The sequence below is a fragment of the Neophocaena asiaeorientalis genome, unplaced genomic scaffold (assembly GCF_003031525.2).
Source record: "Neophocaena asiaeorientalis asiaeorientalis breed wild unplaced genomic scaffold, Neophocaena_asiaeorientalis_V1.1 scaffold338, whole genome shotgun sequence".
Lineage (NCBI taxonomy): Eukaryota > Metazoa > Chordata > Mammalia > Artiodactyla > Phocoenidae > Neophocaena > Neophocaena asiaeorientalis.
The window spans coordinates 132,474-144,512 of record NW_020175405.1 but is presented as its reverse complement, the minus strand read 5'-3'; the positions used below and the strand labels follow the sequence as shown (position 1 = coordinate 144,512).

Sequence of the window (12,039 nt, the reverse complement as noted above, 5' to 3'; positions counted from 1 at the left end):
GTAATTATTATTATTTTAAACTAGGTCAAGAGCCACAGACTCTGAATGTAAAAATAATACTCACATAACGTTGTTGAAGTCTGCATCTTGCCTTGACCTTGGTTTATATGCTTTAAAATTTTTAAATGTAATTTCAAAGTGACTGTAAAGTTAAAATACGACAAAACTCCCTTTTTTCCTTCATAAGCCTCTGTAGTTAACATTTTACCACATTTGACTTATCATTCTCTCTCTTTGCACACTACACACACACAAACACACACAAGCACACACTGTTTTTCTGAACCATTTCGAGATTAAATATTCAGATGTGATACCCCTTTACTTCAGTGTGTATTTCCTAAAAACAATGATACTCTTCTGTATAACCATAGTATAATCATCAGGAAATTAACATTGTATCATTGAATTTACTTGTCAGGTCTGTTCAGTTTTTTTCAGTGTGGAACAGTTCCTTTGTCTTTCTTTATCTTTCACGACCTTCATATTTTTGAATAGTACAGCCACTTGCTGTATGGAATCCGTCACTTTGAGTTTATCTCATGTTTCCTCATGATTAGATTTAGACTTAACAAAAGTAATCTCTCTCCTTCCCTTCTCTCATCACTTTACTCATCTACTGGTAGATATCTCCAATTCCAATCTAACATCATAGGATTTATTTTCTGTGTCCATATTTGTAGCTCCCTTTTCCAACAGTAAGAAACCAGGCTTCCCACTTAACCTCAGTGCATTTACTTGCTTACTCAATATTATTACATATAACTTATCTCCCAACCATGTGGGCCATACCCTTAGTCCCAGTGCTGGTGAACATGTTGGGAGAGCTCCTGTCTCAGCAAATATCCTGGATGAGTCCATGGTCATATCTTAGTCCCAGCAAATTGGCAAACATGGCAAGTGATTTCCCCAGCCCTGGCAAACATGCCAAGTTATTCCCTAATTAGAACCTCTTGGAAACATTCAGGTTGAGTCCCTGGTAGAATTCCTTGTCATGTTCTAGCTGTGGTGAACGTTCTGGTTGATCCCCTAGCCCCGGCAAATATGCTTATTTGAGCCCTGTTTGATTCCCTGGTTTCAACCCTGGCAAATACTCTAGTCAAGTCTCTAGCCCCAACCAGTGGGGAGGGCTGTATGCTTTTCTTGGGGCTTTGATGTTCAAAGTCACTTCAAGACACTTAGTAACATCACAGATGACTCTCATGGCAAATATTTAAAATGGTCCAATTTAATATTCTTTTATAGTATCAGAAGGAGTAAGAAACAATTTTCTACATACAGATGATAGGAAAAAAATGCCTTCTGATTCTTAATACAGCTAGAAAATTATTTGTCAGCTGTCAGAAACTGGCTGCCTGGTTATAACTACCAGTTGTAACAACCGGTAGTTGCTGAGTAGCCCTTTATATCCATCGTTCCATAGAGAGCCTTACAAGGTTGCCTTATAGTAAGATAAGTCAGGGTTTTTGGATTCTTCACTGCCCATAATTAATAGAATAGTGTTTAACCATTGAAGTTATCCCCAAGCATTGTTTTCGGAGGGTGGTGACATAATATAGTTTCAGACTCTTGCTCAGGCACTTAACTCCAACAGTGATAACACTGTCACTTACTGAATTCCTACAATAAATGCTAGACCTTTACATTCATTTCCTTTAATCTTCACAGTAATCTGGCCAGGTAAGTGCTATATCCTCATTTTAAAGCTGGGAGTACAAAGACTCAGATGACAAGGCAAGTTTTTAAAGCACTCAAGTAGTAACAGGTTATGATGCAGGGATTTAAATCCAGCTCTGTTTGACTTCAAAACACCCCTGCCTCCCCCTTTTTAAAAATTATATTGCTTCATAAAAATTCACTGCTCGTGTGTGTGTGTGTATGCACATGTGTTTATATATGAATTTATGGTTACATATATGTACTTATTTAAATAAATGATATATGAAAAAAAACAACAACAACTAATTTCCCCCATCCAACTATCTTAGTATCTAGTGCTTTTAAAGGACCTTCCTGGAGAAGAATATCCCTTGCCAATGGAAGATGTTGTTGAACTTCTAAAACCACTATCGTAAGACATTAAAACCATATAAAATATTCACTCTAAATTTGTAGATTAAACTGGTATGTTCTGTTATGCTGATAAAGTTAAATTTTTTTCCATCACAGCAATGTGTGTTCTTTGTATCGCCGTGACCAAGATGTTTGTAAAACCATTTTAAACCATGTCCTTCACATAGTGACGAACCTATGTCAAGGAAATATGGATGCTGAGAACACAAGGGATGCTCAAGGACAGTTTCTAACAGTGATTGAAGCATTTTGGTGGGTATAGACATTTTGTGGAGTTACTTTTCTTTTGCCACTTCTGCATACAAATGCAAACTTTGCATTTCTACATTAGTGATTTCTTCTAATCCTCGACTGTAACTATATACATCTTTTAACAATAGTGACATGTAATTTGTGTTTCCCTCCTTAATTGCTTGAAGAACTGAATTGTTTTCTGCTTAAGACTTGGCTTCCTAAAGTGGTTTTAGTGTATTTCCCTGTGAATTTTGAATCTCTTAATAGTTTGACATATATGATGAATAAAGCAAAGTGCAACAAGTCTAAATCAATTGAGTAGTTTATATTCCTAAAGTGGACAAATTGGCCTTGTCATTCTCTGGTTATTTCATGCATATAGTCATAGTGTGAGTTAATACCAAGACACCTATAGAGGAGCACATATATGTAATTTAGAGCCCTCCTACCATTTGGTGGGCAAGGACTTCTGAGTCAGTATAGAATGTCATTTTTAAGTCTTTGATATAACAGCACAGCAACTTTAAAAATGTTTTCCTTTTAAAGCAAGTTTTCTATAACATGGTTAGCTGAAGTGGAATAGCCCCAAAATGAGGCATAATCATGTGACACAAATAACATACATTAAAATGAACTCCTTTTCCAACCAATTTATTTTAGCTGGAATTTTTGGAAGGTGAGAATATTGGCATATGCCACATAGTGAGAATTAAATTTACCATGGAAAGAAATTTTGGAAGCAGCCTAGAATAACCTTAATGTCCAGTGTTTTTTTTTTTTAACTGTGCTTTTATTGGAATAATTACTTGATATTAAGACACATACTTTATTTCAGGCACTTAACAAAGGAGGGAAAATGCACATTCTCTGTAAGAATGGCACTAGTAAAATGCCTTAAAACTTTGCTTGAGGTGAGTTATTCTACTTCAGTTATTAGTATGGTCTCCATTGACATTTTTAAAGCAGTCTTTGTTTCTGTTTGTTAATGGGTGATTTTTCTCTTAGTATTTCATATTTAACCTCAGTTGTTCTTTTCCCATAGGCTGATCCTTATTCAAAATGGGCTATTCTGAATGTAATGGGAAAAGACTTTCCTGTAAATGAAGTATTTCCACAGTTTCTTGCTGATAATCATCACCAAGTTCGCATGTTGGCTGCACAGTCAATCAATAGGTAATGGGTCAAGTATTCATGAAGTGTCTGGCATGCTGCAGATAGCAATTCAATGTGTAGGACAGTCATAGTTCACTAGTTGTGATATTAAAAATAGTTAACGTTTACTGAGCATATATGCCTGGCATTTATGTTTTCTCTTAATTCTGACAACTGTATCACTTTGATACTATTATTTTCTCCAATTTATTAATGAAAACTGTGGCTTAGACAGATAAAGTAATTTGCTCAGTGCCATACAGCTAGTAAGTGGTTGAGTTGAATGAGGTGTGTCTACTCCCACTTACAAGAGATATAGGATGTTTGGATATTACTGAGATTTTATATGAGTTTGTAAAATGAAAATTAGCACATTTTACATTGTGCTAATGACAATCATATTTATTCAAGTGAACATAGAGTTAGACATTGGAGTGTTTCTCTCACAGGGATGTGTTTTATGTTTGAGTACCTGAAGAAGCAAATATTAATTTTTCAACAACTGCATGTTTATCAGGTTATCAACTTGATTTTAAAACTCTAAATTATAACCTACCTCTCCCTTTCCTACCTCACACTCCTGTAAATAAAGCACCTCTCTGCTTTATTTTTCTCTGTAGCATTTATCACCAGTTGAAATAATTGTATTTTAGCACATTTACCTAGGATATAAGCTCCTAGAGGGCATTGATTTTTCTCTTTTCTTGTATATTTAGTACCTAGAATAATACTTGGAATGTGCCAGTTGTTTAATAATTTGTAAAATCCATGAACATTTGAAAAAAAATTACATTATGCTTTAAAAACATCAAAGCTGAAAATCATTTAAATAATTTTACTGTTCAAATGTAAGTGACCAATAATTAAAGAATGCTATAAAGAACTTGCCCAGCAGTCACATAAATACATGTGTTAGATGTGTCCAAAATTTGGATATGCTGACAATATATTTTTTTTAACATCTTTATTGGAGTATAATTGCTTTACAATGTTGTGTTAGTTTCTGACAACAATGTTTTCATAAGTCAGTCGTGTCTGACTGCTCAGGCTTAGGACTGTTTTTAATAAAAACCATAGAGCATTGTAAGGTTTGCTAATGAATGTGTGCTTGCTTCAAGTGCTTAAAAAAGATAGAAAATATATACTAAAGTTAAAGATCTGGGGTTACAGAGGATCATAAGTTGAATATAATAAAGCAAGGTAGTGGTGGCATTAAAAAAATCTCTTAAGATTCAAAAATGCATAAATTCATGAGTGACATGAGCATAGCATTTATTTATTGGTTGTTTACTTGTTAGATATCTAATATTAGGCTATTTAAGAGAGATTAGAGAAACTGAAGGAGTCAGGAACACCAAAAAAGTTGATACTTTCATAAGTTTTGATTAGTAAAAAAGGATAAAGGACAAAATTGGTTCAAGAGTTGCCCTTAAATATGATTGTACATTGTGCAAAAAGCACTGATCAGCTTTTCTCTATCACGTAAAATTTTTGTAATGGAATATCAAGACAGTAAAGCTATCCACTTTTAAGTTGTGATTAAATATTAGAGCAGGTTGATGTAAGAGTCTGTGGCTGCTTCTAATTGGTATTTGACCAGAGGACAATTTTTCTTTTCTGGTTAGTTAAGAGTTCAGGGATATTCAGGTTTGGGCAATAATCTAAAAGGTCTGTTGAGACCCTTTTCAGTTCTAGGAGAAAATGGAGTATATGGTAAAGACCCTAATATTAAGCAGTAGATTTGAACCTCTTTAAATAGACTCACATTTCCTTCTAATATGTTAGTATGTCTCACAGAGTGATTTATTTTTGCCCTGTAAATATGCTTTGGAAAGTATGGTTTATATTTTACTTTTTGCTTTTTTTTTTTTTTAAGATTATTTCAGCATATGAAAAAAGGAGGTCCTTCCACATTATTGAAAGCACTTCCTTTGAAGCTTCAGCAAGCAGCATTTGAAAATTCATACTTGAAAGCTCAGGAAGGAATGAGAGAAGTGGTAATTTTAGTAATGCTTATTTGCTGTTATCATATGCTTTCTATAAATATATTACTTTACCAAGTTTGGCCTAAGACAGTATATATCCAGTAGTTCACAATATAAATTTAGACTAGAACAGCTATATGAATTTATTGAAATTACTTTATTTATAGGTCAGAATTGGTTGAATAATGACAGTTTCTTTTGGTTCAACTTATATGCAGCATTTTTGTAGGAAAAACAGAATTTACTGAGCTTTTATAGTATAAATGGCTTTTTTTAATTAAAAACTATATTTTGGTAAGATCTGATTAAAAGCTAATTCACAGAACAGGTGACAAGAGGAAGAAATGGATTGAGGAAAAATGTTCTAATTGGGAAGATCAAATTACCTTTGTGCTCCTTAATGAACCTTATGATTTTCATATTTTTCTGTAGAATAATATTTTTCTTAAAATGGCAAAAATTGTCTTAGTGGTAGAATTTATTCATTTATCTATGCCTTGATTTGTTTATTAAAAGTGTGTGCAGCAGTTAGTCAAATGACTATATATTCTGTAACAGCACCAAACTGAAAAGGAAAGTTGCATGAAAGAATGTGAATTTAGAAAAAGGTTTCAATAGATTGGAAAAATGAGTGTAAATAATACTCATTTAAAATTTACTAGAAATAACATATTATATATTTTAAAATCAGCCTGTCATGTGCAAAAAGGGAGAATACTGACCTGACAGCAGTTAATTTGGAGAAAGATCTAAGAAGTTTTACATCTTGAGAGCATAATGTGAATCAACATTGTTATCAAAAAAAAGCAAATTCTGTCTTAGATGTCATTAATAGAAGCAGACTGTAATGAACAAGTTTATAGAAAGAACTTGAATCTTGTATTCATTTTTTTTTAACATCTTTATTGGAGTATAATTGCTTTACAATGGTGTGTTAGTTTCTGCTGCATAACAAAGTGAATCAGCTATACATATACATATATCCCCATATCTCCTCCCTCTTGCATAGCATGTTGGGTTTAGTTCCCAGTAAAACTGAATTTTTAACTATTGCTAGAATGTTAGAGAGTCTGAATATTAGAGTCTGTAGATCTGTCTTTTATAAGGAATAGGTAAAGGAGTTGACTTAGTGGGAACCTCATGCTATTTTCAAACATGTCAGTGATTGCCATTTAGTAAAGGAATTAGGTCCTTCCTTTTTTTTGTACCAAAAATAGCAATAGGATCAGTGACTGGCAGTTTTTTCCAAATGTGAAGAGAAACTTCTACCAAGTATAGCAAGTCAAAAAATGTACATGTCTGTTGGAAAAATGATTGGTTGTTAAACTAGAAGCATATATCATTCTATCTAGTTGCATGACTTTATTGGTCTTTTTAGTAATATATATGATAATATTTTTAAAGAATAAAGAGCTATATATTAAGTTATAATGGTAAACATCTTAGGAGGTAATACTTGGTAGTTGAAGAGCTTTTAGTTTCTCACTTTCCTGCAATTTATTTCTTTCTCTTTTTTTTTCTTTAAAGTGCTTTATGCCCATTGAAATGTTTGGCAGTTCTTTCTATAAGATCTTATCAAAAGCAGTCTTTCCCTCTGTAGAAACTGTGGTCCTTTCTCATAATATCTCTTCTTAGCTCCATAACTATAGGATTTAAAACTGTTCACGGGCTGCTTAGATGTTGTCGTGGTGTACTCTGGTTTTAGTCTGGTTGGCTTATTTGGAATACTTAAATATTAACATTGCATATTGTTTTTAAAATTATTCCGAAGTCCCACAGAGCTGAAAACTCTGAAATTTTGGATGAGCTTTGTAATAGAAAGGCCGTTTTACTGATGATGATAGCTGTGGTGTTATACTATAGCCCTGTATGTGAAAAACAGGCTTTATTTGCCCTATGCAAGTCTGTGAAAGAGAATGGATTAGAGCCTCACCTCATTAAAAAGGTAACTGTGGATTAATATTTTTTATTATAATCTTCCTTGGGTAACTTTTAAACAATTAAGGTTAAAGCTAGATTTTTAATGTGGCATTTATTAAAGACTTAGAGACAGTTTTATTTTTTAGATTTGGAATATTAGAAAGCAATAACTTTTAAAATAGTGTATTTATTTGTATACAGTGTCATTTTTTACATTAAGTTTAAGAGCATTTCACAAGGCAGTTATTGAACTAACGAGATTAAGTGACCTGTCATAGGCAGACCAGGCCCTCTGGAACAGTATTTATTGGGGGAAGCAGAGAAAAAAGGAGTAGTACGTGTTTTGCCTAGTGGATTCTGGAGCAGGACATTGGGATCTAGCGGGGCCAGGAGTCAAATTTTAGAGCTATAAAGCTTTTAAGTTGCATGATTAGGAAGACCAGGGTCCAACACAGTGTTGTAGAATGCTTACTCCTGCCCCTGTTCCAACACCTCAGCATTAATGGTTTGGGAAGTTCCAAGCCTTTACATCCTAGATTTTTACATGATGAACCAGTGATAGATCATGGCTTGATATAACTAGCATGGTTTCCAGTGGAGCTTTACAATAGGCCAACCTATAAGTAATCAGTCTAGATAGTTAAACTTTTACCTCTCAGTATTAAAGTAAGAAGTTCCTTTAAAATAAATTATACAGTTACACTACCTAATTATTATTGTACGTGGAATATAGTGTTTGGATTTTTCTCATTTGGGTTTAGGACTGAGAAGAATTGTTTTACTTTATAATGAAATATAATCAAATCTTGAAAATTGAAACAGTTTTCTGTTTTTATTCATTTAACATTTATTGAGGGTTTGCTGTGTACCAGGCATTGAGTAATTATATTAAATACATTTTTCTTGTTGAATTTTGCTGAAGTGGGTCCTTTATTATCTCCATTTCATAGATGAGTGGATCAAGGTATAGAAAAGTTAAATGATTGCTTAAAGTCATACTGTAAATAAATATTAAGGATTTAAATGATTTATTATTTCATTATTTTCTTAAAACATTGACTTCTTTTTTGATTTGTATAGGTTTTACAGAAAGTTTCTGAAACTTTTGGATATAGACATTTAGAAGACTTCATGGCTTCTCATTTGGATTATCTGGTATTGCAATGGCTAAATCTTCAAGATACTGAATACAGCTTATCTTCTTTTCCTTTTACTTTATTAAACTACACAAACATTGAAGATTTCTACAGGTAGGTTTACATGTGTCACATGTGAAATATATTTAATTTAAAATTAGGTATTAATGATAATGTGAGTGTCGCAGCGTTTTTTAATGGAAATGTATTGAAGTGGACTTAGGATCTGGTCCTAGCTGTGTCAGTAGCCAGCTACATGACTTCAGGCAAGCCACATGAACACCCTCTGGGACTTGGTTTCTTAATCTTTTTCTTTCTTTTTTTTTTTTTTTTTGCGGTACACGGGCCTCTCACTGTTGTGGCCTCTCCAGTTGCGGAGCACAGGCTCCGGACGCGCAGGCTCAGTGGCCACGGCTCACGGGCCCAGCCGCTCCGCGGCTTGTGGGATCTTCCTGGACCGGGGCACGAACCTGTGTCCCCTGCATCGGCAGGCAGACTCTCAACCACTGCACCACCAGGGAAGCCTGGTTTCTTAATCTTTAAAGTAAGGGAGTTACATATAGAGATCATTAAGGTCTCTTTCAGCTTTAATATTTAATAATCTTCCCTATGAAAAATCAAAGGTAAATTATTAGTGGCTGATTATTTCTGCCTTATTTTTCTTATTTGTTGCTTAACTGTGGACCATTTAGTCATTATTTCTGTTTGATTTAAAGTTTAATGTACAAGTATTTATTTTGCTAACTCCAAGTCTGGAGAAGAAAATTTTGAAAATGGAGAGATTTGAAACAACTAAATAATAATGTTTAGGTATCAGGATGATGGGAAGGCAATTCGTAATTGTTTAGTGGTCCTTATTGTTTGTTCATTTTGGCAATAATAATATTTACATTTATTCTTCGAATTTATTAATTGCTTTCACTTTACAATACTTTTGCATAAATTGATTATGCGGAATAAATAAATTCAATTTTCACTTGTTTTTGATCACACTATTAGGGTGATCTCTTTTTTTCAGTGTGACTATTTAGAATTAACTTCATTTCTCCATTTATAAAATTAGAGTAAGGGTGCTTAATGATCTGGATAAAGTGATGCTCTAATGCTTATTAAACCATTTTATTTTTTTATTTTTATTTTTTTTGGCTGTGCCACACAGCTTGAGGGATCTTAGTTCCCTGACCAGGGATCAAATCCATGGTGGAAACATGGAGTCCTAACCACTGGACTACCAGGGAGTTCCCAAAACCAGTTTATTATTTTAAGGACTATATTATAAAATTTTACTTTGAAACATTATATTTTTAATGTATATTAAAAATGTATATATTTTAATATATTGTTATTTTTATATTTTTAGGTCTTGTTATAAAGTTTTGATTCCACATCTGGTGATTAGAAGTCATTTTGATGAGGTAAAGTCCATTGCTAATCAGATTCAAAAGGATTGGAAAAGTCTTCTGACAGACTGCTTTCCAAAGATAATTGTAAATATTCTTCCATACTTCGCTTATGAGGATACAGGAGACAGTGGGATGGCACAGCAAAGAAAGATTGCTACCAAAGTCTATGATATGCTTAAAGATGAAAACTTATTAGGAAAACAGGTATGACTTCAACATCTGCTGTACTTTTTATCCCCTAATTGATTTGAGGTGTAACTTTAAAACTTTAAGTCTATTTATTCATCATTTATGCAATTAAATTTAATACTATGTGATAATCACTATCTAACATAGGCAGTCCATTAATTTTTTATTATTGTTATACAGTGTTCTCTCCTTTTGATTAGCTTTGAAATGAAATGTTTTTAATCAGAAATTTTTTTAAAAGTTTGGAATAATTTTATCACTTTTTCTTTTAAAATTTTGTTTTAATTGGCAGTAATACATTAATGCAAGCTGGTTATTAAATTCAAACAATACTGAACAAGGTATAGAAAATCTTTTTCACTTCCTCTTTAATCTCATTAAGCCCTTCACTTTTCATGGAAAAGTACAATCCCAAGTTACCATATCCTGTTTTTTTCCATGACATTTACTACCTTCTAACATATGATGTAACTTACTTATGAATTATGTTCATTGGTTTTTATCAACCTTCTCCACTATAAGTACTGTGAAGGTAGGATTTTTTCTTTCTTCTTTTTTGCAGTTGTATCCCAACTATCTAGTATATATTGAGTACTCATTATTTGATGAAAGATGGAGTAAAGTTAAAAAGGAACTAACAATTTCTGTTTATTTTTATTTTTGGCTGTGTTGGGTCTTCGTTTCTGTGCATGGGCTTTCTCTAGTTGCGGCAAGCGGGGGCCACTCTTCATCGCGGTGCGCGGGCCTCTCACTGTCACGGCCTCTCTTGTTGTGGAGCCCAAGCTCCAGACGCGCAGGCTCAGTAGTTGTGGCTCACGGGCCTAGTTGCTCCGCGGCATGTGGGATCCTCCCAGACCAGGGCTCGAACCCGTGTCCCCAGCATTGGCAGGCAGATTCTCAACCACTGCACTACCAGGGAAGCCCTTCTGTTTGTTTTGTAGTAATTTATATATATATATAATTATTTGAGGCAACTTATATTAAAATACATATGGAAACTTTTTAAGGTAAAAGAGGATTGGTCACTCCAATTTTTTTTTTTAATGTGAGTAAGGGATGACTAACCAAGCTTGGTCAACATTAGCATTACAATCGGATAAACTTCAAGAGACTCTTCTTTTGTTGCCCAGTTATCTGTGTTGAACCAAGAAGTGGAACAGCAAGACTCTCAGTTGCTTAGGTGGGCCATTCCCAGTCAGAACTGGTTGTAAGTCTGTAGTCTGGAGGCAGACGGTGAGTAGAGGTACTCCTTGCCCAAAAGGCAGTTGGAACAGAATGTTGGCATGTCAGTGGGTATGGACGTTACGAAAGACACTCTGCCTCTAGGCCCTTTTATTCAATCTCCCGGCTTAGACTTCTGAGCAAGCCTACTCTTACTATTCTTCTTTATGTGTTCAAACCAAAAGAGCAGTTTTGAGTCAGAATAAGTCTAGAAGGGAAGCATGATTGCATTAAACCCTGATCAAAACACCAGTCTCAAGCATGAAGAGAGGTAAAAATTAAAAATAATTTCTTAGCTTCTTGGTTAAAGACATAAATCTAATTTTTATTAGTCTCAATTTCATTTAGCGTCGATTTTTTCTTTCTCTAATATGCAGTTTCTCTGAAACAATCAAGATTCTTTTTTCTGTGGATAAGTGTTGGTACCACTATTATCAGTCTTTGAGTCTTCTAAAACTGTCCGTTTTTGAATGCTTAGAATATTTACAGTTATAAGATTGTTTAGCTATATCTAGATATCTGAATAATTTATATGTACCTTAGCTAAACATTACAGATCTGGCTTAGAGAATCATGAAATTAATGAAGTCAGCTGTCATCTGTGTGCATGGAAACTCACTAATTTTCCTCTGGTATTAATCAGATTTGGCCAGTTTGTCCTTACTTATTCCAGATATACCGAAAATGGGGGTAGTTTTTTTTTTTAATTATTTAATTAATTTATTT

At 33.7% G+C, this 12,039-nt stretch overlaps 1 protein-coding gene across 2 annotated transcripts in view; it reads left to right on the top strand.

Moving 5' to 3' along the window:
* ATM (ATM serine/threonine kinase) overlaps positions 1-12,039 on the top strand; it is a 137,287-nt gene that overhangs the window by 41,573 nt on the left and 83,675 nt on the right. For both annotated transcript variants that reach the window (XM_024766966.1, XM_024766965.1), the window contains exons 19-26: positions 1,989-2,071; positions 2,170-2,325; positions 3,143-3,218; positions 3,350-3,480; positions 5,336-5,456; positions 7,216-7,389; positions 8,445-8,614; positions 9,861-10,107. In XM_024766966.1, coding sequence (XP_024622734.1) covers positions 1,989-2,071; positions 2,170-2,325; positions 3,143-3,218; positions 3,350-3,480; positions 5,336-5,456; positions 7,216-7,389; positions 8,445-8,614; positions 9,861-10,107 — 1,158 coding nt within the window. The remainder of the gene's footprint in view (positions 1-1,988; positions 2,072-2,169; positions 2,326-3,142; positions 3,219-3,349; positions 3,481-5,335; positions 5,457-7,215; positions 7,390-8,444; positions 8,615-9,860; positions 10,108-12,039) is intronic.